Source organism: Gorilla gorilla, chromosome 17 (genome assembly GCF_029281585.2).
Source record: "Gorilla gorilla gorilla isolate KB3781 chromosome 17, NHGRI_mGorGor1-v2.1_pri, whole genome shotgun sequence".
NCBI classification, from domain to species: domain Eukaryota; kingdom Metazoa; phylum Chordata; class Mammalia; order Primates; family Hominidae; genus Gorilla; species Gorilla gorilla.
Window position 1 is genome coordinate 47,501,734 of NC_073241.2, and position 20,018 is coordinate 47,521,751.

At 36.6% G+C, this 20,018-nt stretch overlaps 1 protein-coding gene and 1 pseudogene across 1 annotated transcript in view; both read right to left on the minus strand.

Moving 5' to 3' along the window:
• Window positions 1-20,018, minus strand: part of SMCHD1 (structural maintenance of chromosomes flexible hinge domain containing 1) — a 147,431-nt gene that overhangs the window by 17,399 nt on the left and 110,014 nt on the right. Inside the window, exons 38-45 of the mRNA XM_019014179.4 lie at window positions 16,383-16,509; window positions 16,095-16,214; window positions 14,584-14,669; window positions 13,834-13,956; window positions 10,280-10,470; window positions 8,283-8,392; window positions 7,958-8,028; window positions 1,593-1,764 (exon numbers count right to left, since the gene is read on the minus strand). Of these exons, the coding sequence (XP_018869724.1) occupies window positions 1,593-1,764; window positions 7,958-8,028; window positions 8,283-8,392; window positions 10,280-10,470; window positions 13,834-13,956; window positions 14,584-14,669; window positions 16,095-16,214; window positions 16,383-16,509 (1,000 nt within the window). The remainder of the gene's footprint in view (window positions 1-1,592; window positions 1,765-7,957; window positions 8,029-8,282; window positions 8,393-10,279; window positions 10,471-13,833; window positions 13,957-14,583; window positions 14,670-16,094; window positions 16,215-16,382; window positions 16,510-20,018) is intronic.
• Window positions 11,239-11,356, minus strand: LOC115931497 (uncharacterized; annotated as a pseudogene).

The window sequence follows — 20,018 nt, forward strand, 5'->3', positions numbered from 1 at the left end:
GCCAGGAGTTCAAACCCCATCTCTACTAAAGATACAAAAGTTTGCCAGGTGTGGTGGCGCATGTCTGTAATCCCAGCAACTTGGGTGGCTGAGGCACAAACATTGCTTGATCCCGGGAGGCCGAGGTTGCAGTGAGCTGAGATTGTGCCACTGCACTCCAGCCTAGGTGACAGTGAGACTATCTCAAAAAAATAAAAAATAAGAAAAAAGTAAATAAAAGTAAACAAAACGCTGCAAATACATACAGTGAAATATATATTATTCAGCCTTACAAAGGAAGGACATTCTAACACTTATTACAACATGGACAGACCTGAGGACATTATGCCAAGTGAAATTAGCCAGTCACAAAAGGACAAACTCTGTATGATTCTACTTATATGAAGTATCTAGAAGTCACATTCAGAGAGACAGAAAGAAGCATAATGGTTGTCAGGGAATGGACAATGGAGAGTTTATACAAAGTTTCAACTGTGCATACCGAAAACAGTTCTGGAGATAGAATGAACAACAATGTGAATGCACTTAACACCAATGAACTGTCCTTTTTTTTTTTTGAGACAGAGTCTCTGTTGCCCAGGCTGGAGTGCAGTGGTGCAATCTCAGCTCACTGTAACCTCCACCTCCTGGGTTCAAACGATTCTCCTACCTCAGTCTCCCAAGTAGCTGGGACTACAGGTGCGTGCCACCACGCCCAGCTAATTTTTTTTTTGTATTTTTAGTAGAGACAGGGTTTCACTGTGTTAGCCAGGATGGGCTCGATCTCCTGACCTCGTGATCCGCCTGCCTCGGCCTCCCAAAGTGCTGGGATTACAGGCATGAGCCATCGAGCCCGGCCAAACTGTACTCTTAAAAATGGTTAAGATGGTAAATTTTATGTTTATGTATTTTTCAATTAAAAGAAAGTTAACAACAAACTGCTCTGTGTTAGGAAAGTAGAGTTGAGTGTATCAGAATTAATTATATAAATTAAGAGCAAATAGGCTCTAAGCTAATGGATGGTAAGGAGACTTCCTGGTAAGTATATGCACTTCAGAGCACAGACGTGCAGAGACAATTATATTGGCTAATTAGATGCAAAGGGACACAGCCTGTGAAGGGAAAAAGGGGCAGGAGATCACATGTCATACACTTTCTAATATGCCTTAATTGTTCTAGATAGTTACAAATTTCAAGATAGAAATAAGTATTATGATTATGTAATAAAATACTGACTTATTCAATAATGACAGAAATTTCTTCTTTTTTTTTTCTTAAGAGATGGAGTCTTGCTATGTTGCCCAGGCTGACCTCAAACTCCTGGGCTCAAGCGACACTCTTGTCTTAGCCTCCTGAGTAGCTGGGAACACAGGCATGCACTACATATAAGAATAAAAATACAAAGGATAAAGCTTTGTAAAAGCTACTATTTACATAACTCTAAACTACCTGATATAAAAAAGCTGAAAGTAGTAGACAAAAATATCTTACTTACATTTGTTACTTACTTACATTTGTTAATTTTTCATGTTAGAGTCTCAAAACATAAGCTCTTAGAAAAATAAGAGTAAAATTAAATTAGAAATTGCTGTTTAAGTACTTATTCAACTTACCTATTTGTTCCCCTAAGATCAGACACTGTTTTGGAACTGGAGCTCCAAATACCATTCCCCGAAGTTTATCCATTGGAGGAGCTTTATTCTGAAGGCCCCCAAACTTTCCATTACTTCGAATTCGATCTCCATCTCTGGTCAGCAGTGTAGGACAGTGTGTAATTTTAACAACCTATTGTAAATAAGTGAATAGTAAGTAGTGAGCAACTTATTTCAACTGCTCCAAAAAAGGAGAAATCATTTAAAGTTTCTGAGATTAGAAATGACAGGATCACAGTAGTATTTTCAAAAACTTAGTAACTAGCAATATGTAAGATAAACTGGAGGGAAAAATCCAGAGGCAGAGAGATGAATTAGACAACTTTTCAAATGTCAGCCTAAACTAGAACAGTGACAACCCAAGTGAAAAAAGTAAATGATGGATTGATAAGTGGAAGGAAGAGGACAAGCCAGAGAGTTCTGTGCTTTGGAACCCATGGCAGTTAAGTATCAAGGTAGCATCACCAACCCAGTTTCCTCTGTTAGATTTAAGTTTTTTAGATGACCAAAGGATAGCAAAAGGAGAATATTACATTGAAGAAAATACAGACTGGAAAGCACTAGACTGACTCTTCCAAAGATAATACTATGGTTTTAGGTATGGGAAGATAAAGAGGTGATAATTTGAGAGTTAGAGGAACTGAAATAATGTAGAAAAACTGAAGTCAGGGATGGGAAAAGATGAAGGGTTAATTAAGAATTAAATTCTTATGTCAGGTGTGGTGGCTCACACCTGTAATCCCAGTACTTTGGGAGGCCAAGGCGGGCAGATCACGAGGTCAGGAGTTCGAGACCAGCCTGACCAACATGTTGAAACCTCATCTCTACTAAAAACACAAAAATTAGCTGGGCATGGTGGCACGTGCCTGTAATCCCAGCTACTCAGGAGGCTGAGGCAGGGAGAATCGCTTGAATCCAGGAGGTGGAGGTTGCAGTGAGCTGAGATCGCACCACTGCACTCCAGCCTGGGCAACAGGAGACTCTGTCTCAGAAAAAAAAAAAGAAAAATTCTTCAGAGAAGTCAGAATAAAAGAAAAATACTGGATTTAGTACGTCATGATCTAGAAGAATGTTCTTGCAAAAAAGGTTCAGAAAATATTAAAAAATAAAAGTTAAACTTCATTGGTAACCAGAGACGTGGAATTCAAATAAGATATTTTTACTACTCAATATGTTAAAATGCACATACACACACACACACACACACACACACAACTTTGGTGGGGGGCTATGGAAAAAGGGCCTTCTTGTACTGATATGCCCTGGGACAGCCCTTCTCAAAGGAAATGGGACAAGTGTTAAAAAGTTTAACATTCTGTATGATTCAGCAATTCTAAGAATCTAATCAGGAAAAAATAGTAACAGATGTGAACGATGTATATGGAAATATTGTTTTAATAATGAAAAGTAGTAAACTTACATGTCTCAACAAGTTATACAAGTAAATTACGGCACATCCATACAATGAAATAGTATACATACATTAATGAATGAAGAACACTGTAATTTTTAACAAGTATAAAAACGTAGTCCAATCTAATATTGGGGCTAAATAGTCTCTGAATTATATAAATACAAGATAAAGTAAATGTAATTAAGATGATTATTTGAAGAAATCCTGTGGTGAATTCTTTGGTAAAGCCAGTATTTACAAATTCAAAAATCATTTGTTTTTACAAGATATAACCACAACTTAATTTCTTAGTTTTGGTTTGGGTTTATATGTTTTCTAGTGGTGAACAACAACAAAAATACAAACTGGCTTCATGTGCTATCCACTTATCAAGATTCAGGCAATCAATGTTTCTAAGGATTTAATATCTTTTTTTTTTTTTTTTGAGTTGTGGTCTCGCTCTGTTGCCCAGGCTGGAGTGCAGTGGCATGACCATGGCTCACTACAGCTTCCAACTTCTGGGCTCAAGCAATTATCCCAACTGAGCCACCTGAATAGCTGGGACTACAGGTGTAGGCCACCATGCCCGGTTACTTTTTTTTTTTTAAACTTTGTAGAGTTGGCGTCTCACTATGTTGCCCAGGCTGGTCTCGAACTCTTGCCTTCAAGTGATATTCCTGCCTTGGCCTCTCAAAGTGCTGAGATTACAGGCATGAGCCATCATGCTCAGCCTAATATGATCTTAAATAAATACACTAAAATGTATAGATTTTCTGTTCTCTTGTTAAGAAGCAATATGAGGGAAGAGTTATGGTAGAAGGACAGACAGTTTGGCTCTCCTTTTATAATGATTCTGGAAATACTACTTTCACAGACAGTTTCTCAATTCTCCCTCAACCTTGATTCTACCTCACTAAGTACACTATTAGGACAAAAAAAGTTATGACGGTGTTTGCAAATTCTGGAATGAACAATATTACAACTCTGAAACCCAACAGTGTTATTAAGGAATGTCATAAGAGCTTTTTCTTAGAAGAGTTTTAAAATAATATTTGATTGGCAAAGTTACATATGACTTCATTTAGAAACCTGGAAGCAAGGAAATCAATATGTGCTATTATCAATTATGAAGAACAAATTCTATTCCTTTTTTGTCACGTATGTGCTATAACATTTTTGCAAAACTAGTATTGGTATCTTTCATCAGTTTTAAGACATTTTCAGCCATCAGTTCTTCAAATATTGCCTATAATCCTTTTATAAACGCTCTCCTCTTGATACTCTGACTACATTTTGGTTAGATGCTCTCTCATTCTACCCTCCATGTCTCTTCAACTTCTTTGTCTTACATTCCATTTTCTCTTTCTCTCTGGGTTGCAGTCTGAATATTTTTTTCTGACCCTCTTTTTAATTCACAAATTCTTAAGATGTTAAACCTGCTCAGTTAGTATTTAATTTCTATTGTATCTTTTGATTTTTAGAAGCTCTATTTGATTTTTTCAAGTTGACTTATTCTTATTTTCAACACTTTCATTTTTTGAACTATATTAATCAACTATTAATATAGATATTTTTCAATTTAACTTGTTCTTTTCTCATTTTCAACACTTTCATTTTTTGAACTATATTAATCAAATATTAACACTTTAAAAATATTTGCTCTCACTTTCAATGTGGAAATTATTTCCATTCAAAAACAACGGTGAAATTCCTCCAGAAAACATTTGTTTGCTTCAATCAGGTATGTAAGGATACTACTAGTCCAGCACATGAAACCAAATGTTTACCTTGAAGGTTTTCAGAACATCCAAGTAGTATGAATACACGTTGCAAACAGATATTAGAGTCAATTGTTATGTTGATGAATTCTCTAAAAAAATGTTTAACTTTTTTACTTTTCCGCTTAGTGCCAAAGTTCAAGAGAGAGACTTTTCTGGTAGTTCCCTGAAGCAGCTGGAGTTGAGATGAAGGTGGAAGGTTTATATGTTTGTTTACCCTTATACTAAGGTTTCCCCCCACAGAGGGGGTGTCCCCAGTTATCAGACTCCCCATGTTGTTTAGAGCCCTGGGTTTTGTCTCCTACCCTAAAGCCCCTCGAGGGAGTGAAAAACCAATGCTTAAGTTCAATTAGTTTGGCAAACGTTCTCACTGCAAAAATCTGGCATTAGTGTTCTGTTTGTCTCTCCAGGTTCCCACTTCCACTTAGAATCCTGACTTTCTTGCCAGTTCATTAAGATACATATCTGAAATAGCATTTTAGCTAATCTCAGCTGGAGTTTCCAAAGGCTATCTGGTTTGTCTAATTCATCACTGTATAACCCTCAGTGCACTGTGCCTAGTGATATGCTGGAACCAGCTTGTACTGGGTCACGAAAGCCAGGTCTCCTGAACACCACATTCATATAGGCATGAAGGACTTCATACAGACTGCTGGAAATCATCCATGATACAAGTACTTACACCACAGAAATTGGCAAAAGCTACAAATCAGGGACTTCCACATGCCTCCTCAGAGAGCTAGTTCAACACATAATAGCACACCACTGTGTCTCATACATAGTAAGTATCCAAATATCTCACTGAACAGGAGTCTTCCAGTTACCATCCTATTAGTTAGTTCAATCCTTACTAGCAAGCTTCTCACCGTCTCCAAACTGATTCCATGTTATCATAACATTTAATGGGTATGTTTCTATTTCATAATTCGGGATATATAAAAATGCTAATCACTACCAGAATATAGTAGCTCTCCCACCCACAGCCAGTTTCTGGTACAGTGTATTATACTTAATATTAGGTTTACAAGGAAACGTTCATGAAGATGCCAAATACCATTTTCCAATTAGCTATATAATGCTCAAAATCCCAGTAATTTAGTTTTCCTAAACTAAGATGAATTTATTATTGCCTTTTTTTTTTTTTTTTTTTTTTTTTTAGATAGAGTCTTGCTCTGTCACCCGGACTGGAGTGCAGTGGCATGATCTCAGCTCACTGCAACCTCCACCTCCCAGGATCAAGTGATTCTCCTGCCTCAGCCTCCTAAGTACCTGGGATTACAGGTGCCTGCCACCACACCTGGCTAATTTTTGTATTTTTAGTAGAGACGGGATTTCACCATGTTGGCCAGGCTAGTCTCGAACTTCTGACCTCAAATGATCCACCTACCTTGGCCTCTCAAAGTGCTGGGATTACAGGCAGGAGCCACTGTACCCGGTGCCCTATTATTGCTTCTTAACGAGGCCCAAAGAAAAATTACTCATACCAGTTTAGTTCTAGCTCTGCCATAAATTAGTAAAGTGTGACTTGGGACAAATCCCCCACCTCTTTAACCATTTTTATTTTTTTAGACAGAATCGCATTATATTGCCTAGGCTGGAGTGCAGTGGCTATTCATAGGCATGATCAGAGCACACGACAGCCTATAGCCTTGAACTCTTGGGTTCAAGCAAACCTCCCTCAGCTTCCCAAGTAGCTGGAACTACAGGCATGCATCACATGTCCAGCTCTCCATTATTTGTTCTCAGCTTAAGGTCTCTCATCTATTCTCACTGGTCCTAGATCATCCTAGATGATCCCTATAGTCCCCATGATTCTAGAATACACTATTTACAGATACTGGCTTAGATCAATCCAGGGTACTGCCTATAACATGTGGCTTTAGGGTCAAAATCAAGTCAAGGATGTTCCTTTGTTAAGACCTCTGAAAGATTTAAACTACTGCCCTCCTGGATCCTCTTAGCTAGACAAAAGGGCTTCTAAAACTCTAAATGGCATTACCCTACTCTATCTCACCCTCATGGGTGAGAACAATAACCCTAGCAGACATCCCCAAAAGAACCCCTGGCTAATACCAGCTGATGCCAGATGACAACAGGTACCAGTTGCCAGCTACATAAGGCAGGCATTTTAGAGCTGCCACCACCCCAGTTCAACTAGCCAACATCACTTGGAGAAATCTACAAAGAGGACTAATATGTTGTTGTTTAAACTTACAATTTAGAGTGTTTTATATATATAGCAGCGGTAAATAACTGAAATATTTATTTTACCAAACTCCCCTCCAAAGGTGCTATGGGCTAAACTGTGCTCCACTATAATCTTTTATTTATTTACTTTTTACAAGACCAGTCGACTAGTAAGAAGGGGAGGAAAGAATAAAACAGAGTTAGATCTGTAGCTGATTGTGAACAATCAATTGAGATAACTCATTACCTTTGTTTGGGACCAGCCCCCAACAAATCCATGTTAAAGTCCGTAACCCCCAGGCCGTCAGAATGTGACATTATTTGGAGATAGGGTCTTTACTGAGATAATCAAGTTAATATGAGGTCACTGCGGTGGGCCCTAATCCAATATGACTGGTATCCTTACAACAAGGGGGAAATTTGAACACAGTCACACACAGATGTGAAGAGACAGGGGGAAGAGAGTCCTCATCTACAAGCCAGGGAGAGGCCTGGAACAGATCCTTCATTCATAGTCTTTAGAGGTAACCAACCCTCCTGAAACTGTGAATTTGGATCTCCAGCTTCCAGAACTGTGATACAATAAATTTCTATTATTTAAGCCACCCAGTCTGTTGTGGGACAGTAATATTTCTATTATTCACATCAGTTAATGGCTGCCCTAGAAAACCAATACAAAGGGCTACAGCAAATTACCTTTTACACCAAAATTACCTGACAGTACTTTTTTCCAATCCTAACAGACACTGTTTTGTGTTTTAGACAATTTCGTAGCCCCAAAACACATCTATTTAAATTTGCATCCTGGTCCATTCATTCCTACATTTTGCCTACTTTTATGTTGCTTATCAATTTGCAGAATTTAAATTGGTTTTGAAAAGGCTAGTCATTTGTATATGTATCATCAAATGAACATGATACACATTAAAACTGAAGTCTACAAATTTAAAAAGAAATCAAATACATACCTCTTTTCTATAATGATTGGCCGCATCCAGATTATCCAAAATAATGGTGTCTCCTAACAGCATACCAAATACTAAAAAAGTCAATAAATGAATTTTGAAAATTATGATATTTTCCTTGGTCATATTAAAATATAATGCACATTGCAAGTCTTTCTTTGAAAGAGTGCTAGTATTCGTTCTAATTTTATTTGTACTCTAAAAAATACTGATAAAACTATGAATGATAAGCAAAATAAGAATATAAATTTTCATTATCAGTAATTTATAGATTTGTGCCACAAATTTAACATCTGTACAAAAGTAAAGTCACCATAATGTCTTTTACCTGTTTCACAATGTTCTATATTATCTGGAAATGTTAACAAGTCTCGAGCAAAGACTGGATCTCCAATGGGTTTAAAATACAATTTTCCATTTCGGAAATGAGGTAGAGGTCTAAATAAAAAGAAATTTTAAAAAGATATTAAAGCACATGACTTTTTAATTTTAAAAAAAGACAATATGGAAAACATGAATATATTGCACATCATTTTGATCATACAATCAATTCCCAATCCACCACAAGTGATACTTCTAAATGATCAGCTATTATGCCCTTAGAAATGGAAACAATATTGACCATATAAAAAATCTACTTGGTTTTATCTGTACTACTACCCTCTATTAGTTTGTATTAACAATAAATAACAGTTTCAATTGACAAGGAAAGAAAAAAAGTACCCTCTAAAGCTGGTTCCAAATGATAGTATGAATGACATAACTGTTCATGTGAAGAGTGGTCACAGAATGACTAGGGGAAAGGGCAAGGCCCAAGACTGAGACACATATGAGGAGGGCAGCTCTATGTCCCCTGTCTCCCTGTCCTTCCCACCCAATAGGAAGAGCAATTGAAGCCAGTAGATGATAACAATGGAATTTCAGAGATGGTAGTTGATTGGGGTGTCAGAGACTTTCCCTTCAACATAGGTGGAGAGGAGCTCTAGTTAATTCAATCCCAGTAAGAGGGAGAATACCAGAAACAGAGAGGATAACTCGTTTCTAGAACAAACGTTAGCCCTAAATGTCAAATCCATACTTTCCCTAAATCAACGATCCTTAACTTAGTCTCCAGGGATTACAGAGATAAAGAAGCCCTCCTGGAGAAAAACAATTCTTCTCACAAAAAGTATTAGGGTATGTGGGGGGCGGTGCATGCCTCTAGTCCCAGTTACTTGCGAGGCTGAGGGAGGAGGATCACTTGAGCCCACAAGTTTGAGGCTACAGTGAGCTATGACTATGCCTGTGAGTAGCCACTGCACTCCAGCCTGGGCAAGTGAAAACCGTTCTCTTAAGAAAAGAAAAAGTATTACCCTTATCAACATAGTAACTATGACCCGTCAGGATTTCCCATGCTGTTCCTTTGAGTACTGACTAGTTGCAGGGTGGCAGATTTTAGAATCTGATAGATCTGAGTTCAACATACAGCTGTTTCCTCAATCTATTTTTAGATTTATAAGATGAAATAACAAGTTTACTGACATAGTAGACTCTTAATGAGACACCATTCTCCTTCAAGTCCCCATTCCTATGCAATTACAGGCCGTGAAAAGCTTTGTTTAGTAATCTGAGAAAATACTGACTAATAAATACTCTGTTATACATTTTTATTTATTTTTTGTTAGTATTTCCTTCCTGTCTTTAGGTACATTTTAAAAAGTAGGCCTAATCAGGGTACACATAAAATATAAAAAAGGGGCTGGGTGCAGTGACTCATACCTGTAATCCTAGCAGTATGGGAGGCTGAGGTGGGAGGACTGCTTGAGCCCAAAAGTTTGAGACCAGTCTGGGCAATATAGCAATTAAAAAAAAAAAAAATTTAGCTGGGCATGCTAGCATGCACCTGTAGTCCCAGCTACTTGGGAAGCTGAGGTGGGAAGGTAGTTTGAATCCAGGGACGTTGAGGCTGCACTGAGTTGTGGATCACGCCTAGCCTGGCTGACACGGAAAGACTGCATCTCAAAAAATAAAAATTAAAAAATTAAAAAAAAAATTTTATGTCTTTGTGTGTTTTTATGTCTTTGTGTGTATACGTTACATATACATGTAATGTATGTCTTTGTGTGTATACATTACATATACAAATAATATTTAATTGGCAAATAAAACATAGCCAGCATATGTAGTGAAAAATGCCCATTTGTGATGAAGACAAAAATAACGTAGATAATTCAAGTCAATTCTCTGTTTTAGGTATCTTTTAGAGAAATCATTTTTAAATTCAAGGCTTTGATAAAAAACAGAAAATATATTTCAGAAAAAAAATTACTTTCACTTTTTTCTAACCTTTTCCAATCTGGAAGAGTCTTCTTATAAATAGAATCAAGGGGCAACACCTGCTGACGACCTTGGGTTTCATCATAGATACGACGTGCAGCATCAGTGGTTAGGGTGACTACACAGTCCATGTCACTTGCCAGATGCCAAGAAATAACCATCGCAGCTCTATCATCTTCAATTTGTGCTAGATGTGCAATCTATAACCCATTTTCATAAAGTCAAGTAAAAATATATAAAATCCATATATAAAAATTTGATATTATGTTAAAAGCCCAAGCCTAGGTAACAAAAACTTCTCTGAAACACATGAATTAAAAATAAACTGTCAAGTTGTTAAAAACTTAACTTGAATATATTAAACATTGTATTCTGATATTAAATTAAAATTTTTTTTTTCTAAAGATTAAACTCCAGTAAAGTTGCAAATGAGCAAATAAAAATATTAGGAATTTTTCCTTCTTTTCTCAGACCGTTCAGGGATGAAATAATTAGAAATTTTATTAACTACTAATATATATTTTTTTCACATTTTAACACTATAAATGGGATCTGTCTTATTGATAGAATAATCATAAAGTACACTTAAATAATATACACATAAAATAATGCAGTTCAATTAAACATAAATACAGTTAATAAGCCCTTCCCTTCTAAGTAAATACTTTACTCCAATATTATAGTACTCCTTTCAGAAAACAAATCTAAACATCACAAATAAGAATTGTTTCTTCTGCTGCTCAGGAGGCTGAGGAAGGAGGATAACTTGAGCCCAAGAGGTAGAGGATGCAGTGGGCCGAGATTGTGCCACTGCACTACAGTCTGACAGAACAAGACCCTGTCTCCAAAAAAAAAAAAAAAAATTGTTCCTTTTGCTTCTGTTTCTAGGAACAATGCTTTGGAGCTTAGAATAAATAAATAATTACAAATCCTTGCTTCAGTCACAAGTATTCTTTTTCTTTCCCTCAGGTCAGACAGGTAATGTGCCAACAGTGTAACAAGGTTCAAGAGTGGCATATCTCACGCATGTGCGTGAACACCCAATCATCAACAAGCATTCTTGTTCAAAGTCTAGTCCACCAAGATTGGACTACTGTGGCCAGTATCAAAGCCTAGTTCATTGTGCTAGGATGGTGGTGTCTACCCTTTAATCTTACTTGATCTGGTAGCACAAACCTACTCTAGCAATAAGAACATTGTGTGTCACTTTTAGAAACATCAGGCTGGACATGGTGACCCACGACTGTATTACTAGCACTTTGGGAGTTCAGGCAGGCAGAGTGCTTGAGCCCAGGAGTTTGAGACCAGCTTGGGCAACATCACGAAACCCCATCTCCACTAAAAATACAAAAAATTAGGGGGGCATGGTGGCACGAAACTGTAGTCCCAGCTACTTGGGTGCTGAAGTGGGAGGATGACCTGAGCTCAGAAAGTCCAGACTGCAGTGAGCCGAGATGCACCACTGCATTCCAGCCCGGGCGACAGGAGTGAGATCCTGTCTCAAAAAAAGCCAAAAAACAAAACACATCCTAACATCTACCCTTATATTCTAATTCTCTAGAAGTTAGTGGAAGAAAGATAAGAAAATGAACATGCAAAAAAACTAGTACATGTAAACGAAAATGAAAACAATGTTTTAGCCAATGGAGGAAGAATTAGTAGAGGCAAATGAAATGTAAGCAGAAGAAATGGCTTACTTGTGACATTCAGATGTGTTTTGTAAAAGAAATACCATGATACTGTCATAAAAACTATTTAGAAGGGCATGTTAAGTATAACTATAATATGTTTAACTGAACAAAAAAATCTTAAAACTGCTACTACATCTTCCTCATTTAGAGATGGGATTTCAAGATATTTGGAATTGAGGAAGAAATGTGTAAAATATCTAAGTTACTTGAGGTATTCACGATGTTAAAAATAAATACATTTTGAAGTTTGGGGGGAAAAAGTCTCCCCTTGTTCCTACTGTATTTCTACGATTATTTATTCTAGGGTTTTTTTAATTTTTTTGAGACAGAGTCTCGCTCTGTCGCTCAGGCTGGAGTGCAGTGGCATGATCTCGGCTCACTGCAACCTCCGCCTCCCAGGTTCAAACAATTCTTCTGCCTCAGCCTCCCGAGTAGCTGTGATTACAGGCACATGCCACCACGTCTGGCTATTTTTTGTATGTTTTATTAGAGACGGGGTTTCACCAGGTTGGCCAGGCTGGTCTCAAACTCCTGACCTCAGGTAATGCGCCCGTCTAGGCCTCCCAAAATGTTGGGATTACAGGTGTGAGCCACCGCGCCCGGACTATTCTAGTTTTATAATAAATGCCAGGAAGAGTATTTTTTAAGGAAGCAAGGGAAAAGACTAAGGATGACATGGAGGGACTGTAAAGTTTTCTCCTACTGGTTAGGGTAGGGTTTGTATTTCTGAGGGGCCAAAAGAGAAACTATGTAAAATGAAATTTCAAAGATTTCCCCCAGATTTTCAAGACATGCAATGGGAAATATTTAAAAAGGAGACTTTAAAATACATTTCTCTTGCTAAAATTTATATGTTGGTAAAAATCTCACATATTGTCCAAGAATTTTGTATTGGATGAACTATTAAAATGTGGAAGCCATATATTTATATGCTTAGGATCAAAGAACTGCTTTTTTCTAAAAATTGGAATAATATTTTAAAACACTGTATATTAGCAACTTGTTTCCTAATACATAAATTTATATTTAACTTGAATTAAAATTCAATTTTTCAGTTTGCAGATCTGAGGTTTGGGTAATAACGTAACACGGTTTTGGTCATACACATTGCTACACGTTACCCCCTATTTTCAGTGGACAGTATATTTGTGAAGTTATAGGGCATATAAAAAAACTATCACAGACTTTAGAGTCAGAGAGACCTTGAGTCACATCTAAGCTCTGCCTTTAACTATATTTTAACAAGTTATTTGAGCTCCCTGAATTTCAATTTCTTTATGTGTAAATGAGAAACACTACAAATAATAGTTCATACGGTGGTTATAAAAGTAGAATATACATGGATAGGCAATAGCCAAAGACTCCAGAGTCAGACTACTTGGGGTTTCACCCCTGGCTCTGCCACTTGCTATCTGTGCAACTCTGAGGAAGTTACTTGACCTCAGTTTCAGCTGGGCATGGTGGCACATGCCTGTAGTCACAGCTACTTGGGGGGCTGAGGCAGAAGGATCACTTGAGCCCAGCAGGTGGAGGGAGCAGCGAGCCACAGTCTTACCATCGTACTCCAGCCTGGGTGACAGACTGTCTCCCCCTCCAAAAACAGAGCTGCATGACATGAAAGCATCTCTAAGTAAACAACAAGCCTTGAACTAATAGATGTTAACAACTTTTGCCACAGCCCTCAATAGTAACATTACAGATTTCAGTTTTAAACTCTGCCAAATCCCTATCGCAATAATGAGAGCAGGTACTTTATTGGAAAGAAGTAAATTACAAAGAACCTGACACTTTTTTGTCACTTTTAGAAGACCCGTTTTAAACAAACAAGATAATAAAATGTACTGCCTTTCAAAAGGCTTAATAAACACAAACCTTTCCCAAAACATCTCCACTGCCTTTAGTATAGTTTGGAAGAGTACACGATCTTCTAGGTTTTTTCTTCAGTTCTTCTTGTTCTGATAGCTTTCTTTTCAGAAGTGCTTCAATGTGTGGCACCTATAATTTATAAAGAAAAATTAACTACAAGACCAATTACTCTTGAACCAGGCAGCCCATAATGACAGTGCAGAAAAATTAACAATTTAGATAACTAAAGAATATAAAGTTGGTAAGCAGGCATTATTAAAAAAAAAAAACTATCAGAAAATACACACACACACAAGCACAATTTTAAAAACCGTGGTTATAGTAATATAAAGTTCCCACTTCACTGAATTTAAAAAAATCTTAGCCAAGAAATACACTACCTATAATAGGACTTCTCTTGAAACTGAGTTACACATATAAAATATAAATTTTAAAAATCTAGATTGCTTTTTATTTTCTCTTATTTTGTTTACCACCACGTGTAGTGGTTATGCAGCCTTTTCAATGCAGTACTTGAACTGATGTATTATTAATTGCATTTATTGGTGTCATTACATTAAAAATACAAATTGCAATTTCTTTGAATAGAGCACTCTATCATTTTGTTAGTCATTTTTAATGTCTAGTGACTATAATGCACATGTCTTTGTACCCTAAAACAACAATACGCAGAATTCCTAATAAAAACTGAATAATTGAGAAAATTGTAGAATAGACTTTAATAAAAAATCTTTCACGTATAGTTGGAAGCTGTACCTGTTGTGTTGTAGGAATGTCAATATTATGTATTTTTAGTTCATTTTGCAATTGGGCCTCTTTTAATCTTGCTTCTTCAACTTGACCTAAAATAAAAAACAAAAAATTTGCATCAATTTCTGATAGCCCCCAAATCATAGTTTTTGAAAAATATTTTAAAGTTCCTTTTGTTTTTTCCTTTTAATGTCTGTTGCTAAAATGAAAACTGATAGGTGACCATTTCAGAAATTCAAAATTAAACTATACATCTTAAGGCTCAATTCTGATATACAAAAATGAGAAAACAAAATTAATGCAACTAAAGGGAGATATGATATACTGCAAACTCCTAGTAATCTTGGATAAGTTACTTAATCTTAATCCACGAGTATACATAATTTATACATAATTGCACAAGGCTGTTCTCAAAGACTTTATAAAAACAATTTTTAGTGCTACATAAATGACATTATCTCACTACTAGATTTAGCTCCTATTATATTCTAAATATCCTTGATCTTGTGCAGGCATACACAAAAGTGAGTACTTTGAGGCAAGCAGTAAATATTTCTTGGTTAACTTGATCAAAATAACACAAGGCCAAAAACCTTAGCAAAAAAATATGACAAATGAAAAGGGAAGAGATGATAGAGCACAACTCAGAAAATGTCTTGTCTTTCAATTATATGAAACATTATTAAGAATTGCAGCAAACGTAGGCTGGGTGTGGTGGCTAACACCTGTAATCCTAGCACTTTGTGGGGGCCAAGGTGGGCAGATCACTTGAGGTAAGAAGTTTGAGACCAGCCTGGCCAACATGGTGAAACCCCCTCTCTACTAAAAATACAAAAATCAGCCAGGCGTGGTGGCATGTGCCTGTAATCCTAGCTACTTGGGAGGCTGCGGCACGAGAATCACTTGACCTTGGGAGGCAGAGGGTGCAGTGAGAGAGATCGTGCCACTGCACTCCAGCCTGGGCGACAGAGACTGTGTCTCAAAAAAAAAACAAAAAACAAAAAACAAAACAAAACAAAACAAAACTGCAGCAAACTTTCTGTGAATTGACTCAAGAATGATTTACATATTTCAGTATCAGTGTGTGCTGCCCCAGATACCTCCATAGTATGAGAAACTGCAGATGTTTGAAGTAAAATACAAACAGCTCATGACCCAAATGAAAAATTACATTACACATCACTCCCTTGGTGATATTATTATCCAGTATCTTTTGCCAGAAGCTAGAGCTAAATATAAACATTATTATTATGTAGAAAGCCTTAAATTTTCCAAAGGTCCAGATTCCTAACAGAACGTGTTGATTTCTTTTAAGCAGGATACAAATTTATTTAAAATAAGAAATACTTCATCTTAAGAATTCTCAATGACAGTATCAACCATCATTACCACCTTTCTGAAACATTCTGCATTTTACTTGTGATTTAGGAAAGTGGAAGCTTGTTTGTGTATCACGATTTCACCTGCCTCATCATTCCCCAAAGCATAATTTTTGTCTTGAATACAAAATGACTTACATTTCATTTCATTAAGAAGCTGTTGGCTGGCTTCAAATAAACTTTTATACATAACAATAGACTGAGATAACTGGTCCTTTTCTTTTGTAAGTGCTGCCATTTGTTGCTGCTTCTTAACATCTAAGAAAAAAAATTGAGATAATTTAAATAATTTAAAAACTGACTTTTCTAAAATACGTCATAAAGTGGTTAGATAGCTAATAAACACCAAGTTAATGGAAAGCAAAACAAGGTTATCTAAAGTATCACTAACAATGGAGTTTAACCATTTATTTCCTAGAAACTTACCATTGTAAAACATGAACGGTAGGATATATGGTTCTAAGGTTCTTGATAAAAGTGGTAGCCGGGGCTCAAATACAATAAAATATTCAGTACTATCCCTTCCAGGACTACTTTCTGCCAGCACCAGACTCTGTACATATAAACAAACAATAGGGGAAAACAAGATTTAAAAAGAAAATTTTCAACATATAAATGTTACATAACTCATTATGCTGTTTTCAAGTAAGTGGTTAATTTTAAAGGCCAAAGGCATAGGCTGATCCTTAAGATTCCATTAAACCATTATCACCACCACCACTACCCAAGACATACAACTTTTTACCTTCTGGTATTGGTGTGAAAGCCAAATGATCATATCAATAAACAGCTTATGTGAAAATTATATATGATAAAAAATTTCAAGAAAAAGTTATTTCCTTCACATTAGAAATAGATGGCCACTTAAAATTTTGACCTGTAAAATCTTCTTGATTCTAACCTCTAAATTGAAAGCAGCATGAAAGAGCTGATAGTGTGAAAGTTATAAAAACAATCACAAAGCCCAATGCTGAGTTTAAGTTACAGCTGTTAACATGGAAATAGACCCATCAAAGTCCCAGGTGACAGAACAAGAGATTTTGAAAAGCTCTAAAGATTTTTAAAATTGTGTCTTTCTCATTAATGGATAAAAAACCTTTTGATATACTTTAAGACCATAACATATAACTAATAAATGACACAAATATATTTTTATCTGAAATGATTTTTTCACACAGTTCTAAGGGAAACGATAGTAGCTGTTTTTGTTTAGACTATAACAATACAATTTACAGAGAAGTAGTATTTTTAAAAAATCTAAATCGATATGGCACTGTAGGTCAATCCATGAAATAAAATTATAAATTACAGCTCACAGACTTTTTCCCAAAGAATATAGAATACAAGCCCACCATTAAACCAACTGCCAATCAGTTTCTGAATGTGGTTTTCAACAGACTTACATAAATGCAAACATGTATTTAAAAAATACTGTTTGCATTTTAAAAATAAGTAACATATACTTTAGCAACTTGCTTTCAGCACTCGATTTGATCAATTCATGTGAATGTATAGATGCCAATTTAAAATTTATGCATAGTACACTATACTATACTACTCATTCATTGGGTGGCAAATATTTAGTATGTTTACAATTTTTAAACAATTATCTATAACATAGCAAAAATATATCTCCAAATGTTTCTCTGCAAATGTGTTTTCTGGGATGAATAATGAGAAGTGTTAAGTTTATTTTAAAAGGTAAGTATCAAATTTCCCTTATAAGAAGCTGTATCAATTTATCCTCTCACCAGCAGTATATGGGAGTGCCCAATTCCCCTTATGCTGGCCAACATTTAATATCAATCATATTTTTTTTTCTAAAAAGGGGAATTAAAAAGCGACCAGTCATTATTATTTTAACTAACATCTCCCTGAGTGGTACTGAAATCATGCTTCTTATGTTTACAGGTTATTTATATTTTCTTTTCCATTAATTGCCTGCTCATATTCTTTGCCCATTTATTTTTCTACCGGTTTGTCTTTTTTTTTAAATTGATTTGCAAGTAGTTCCTTAGGTTTTAGAAATCTGTTCAATATATCAGTCCTTTAATTATATGTATCTAACATACAGTCATGCACCACATAACAATTCACTAACAAAGGACCACATGTACAATGGTGGTCCCAAAAGATTATAATACTGTATTTTACTATACCTTTTCTATGTTTAGATACACAAATACTATTATGTTAAAATTACCTACAGTGTTCAGTACAGTCACATACTGTACAGGTTTGTAGCCTAGGAGAAACAGGTTATGCTGCTGGGTGTGGTGGCTCATGCCTACAATCCCAGCACTTTGGGAGGCCGAGGTGGGTGGATCGTCTGAGGTCAGAGTTCAAGACAAACCTGGCCAACATGGTGAAACCCTGTCTCTACTGAAAAAACAAAAATCAGCTGGGTGTGGTGGGCACGCGCCTGTAGTCCCAGCTACTCGGGAGGCTGAGGTGGGAGGATTGTTTGAACCCGGGAGGCGGAGGTTGCACTGAGCCAAGAGTGCGCCAAAGCACTCCAGCCTGGGTGACAGAGCAAGACTCTGTCTCAAAAAAAAAAAAAAAAAAAAAAAAAAGGAAATAGGTTGTGACATATAGCCCAGGTGTATAGTAGGCTATATCACCTAGGTTTAAGTATACTCTACGATATTTGCACAACAATGAAATCACCTGATGATGTATTTCTTAGAACATATGCCCGTCATTAAGTGATGACATGACTGCATATAGCAAAATCAATATTTCTCCTTAATTTACTACCTTAAAAACTTTTTTTTCTACTACAGAATCAGATAATAAACCTGATCATCCAGTGTCAACAATTATCAACACATTGTCACTGTTCTTTTACTTCTGTTTAAGATATGCTTACAGTACATAAAGTGTAACTTTTTTTTTTGAGACAGGGTCTTGCTCTGTCACCCAGGCTGGAATGCAGTGGCATAATCATGGCTCACTGCAGTCTCAACCTCTCAGGCTTAAGCTATCTTCCCACCTCAGCTGCCTGAGTAGCTGGGGCTATAGGTGCGTGTCACCACGCTTGGCTAATTTTTAATTTTTTGTAGAGATGGGGTTTTGCCATTTGCCCAAGCTGGTCTTGAAATCCTGGGCTCCAGCAATCCTTCCACCTTGGCCTCCCAAAGTGTTAAGGTTATAGGCATGAGCTACTGTGCCCCGCAGAAAGTGTAACTTTTAATTAGTTAAATATAATCTTTTCCTTTTTATCTTGTTTGCAGAGGAATCTCCTATCTCAAAGTTTTATAGTTTTTAATCCCTGATGCATACCTACCAAGAAAAAAGGATAAACAGAATAACAGAAATGAAGAGTTCCAAACTGGATCCAAGTATAAACGGAAATTTGGCATATGAGAAACAAACAAATGCATATCAGAATGAAACTTAGACACTGCCAACAGAAATGTCCAGATCATGTAGGCAAATAATACAGTGAATGTGAATAGCACAATTAACAAACTTAAGCAACTACAAATTTAGATTGTAACTTTAAACAAAGCAATAATGTGGAAAATTTACAAACATTGGTTGTGCTCTAGACCAGTGTTTCCTAAACTTCCCTAATGATAAGAATCACCTGCTTTTTAAAAATCAGATTCTAGAGCCCTGCTCCAGACATACTAAATCAATATGTGAGGCAGGAGCCAAGAAGGACTTGAGTTTTCTATTTATTCAGTGAGATATCAGGGTCCTCTAGTGGTAAGAGTACATTTACATGCATGATGTGAAGAGATTTTTATATACAGCTGCTGGGGAATAGCCAAATCTCTTGTCTGAATCTCAGGAGTATATACAGCAGGTTTAGCAATTTCTAATGACTATAAGGGGGCCAAGAAAACGAGACAGGCCGGGCGCGGTGGCTCACGCCTGCAATCCCAGCACTTTGGGAGGCCAAGGCGGGCGGATCACAAGGTCAGGAGATCGACACCATCCTGGCAAACACGGTGAAACCCCGTCGCTACTAAAAATACAAAAAATTAGCTAGATGTGGTGGTGGGTGCCTGTAGTACCAGCTACTTGGGAGGCTGAGACAGGAGAATGGCGTGAACC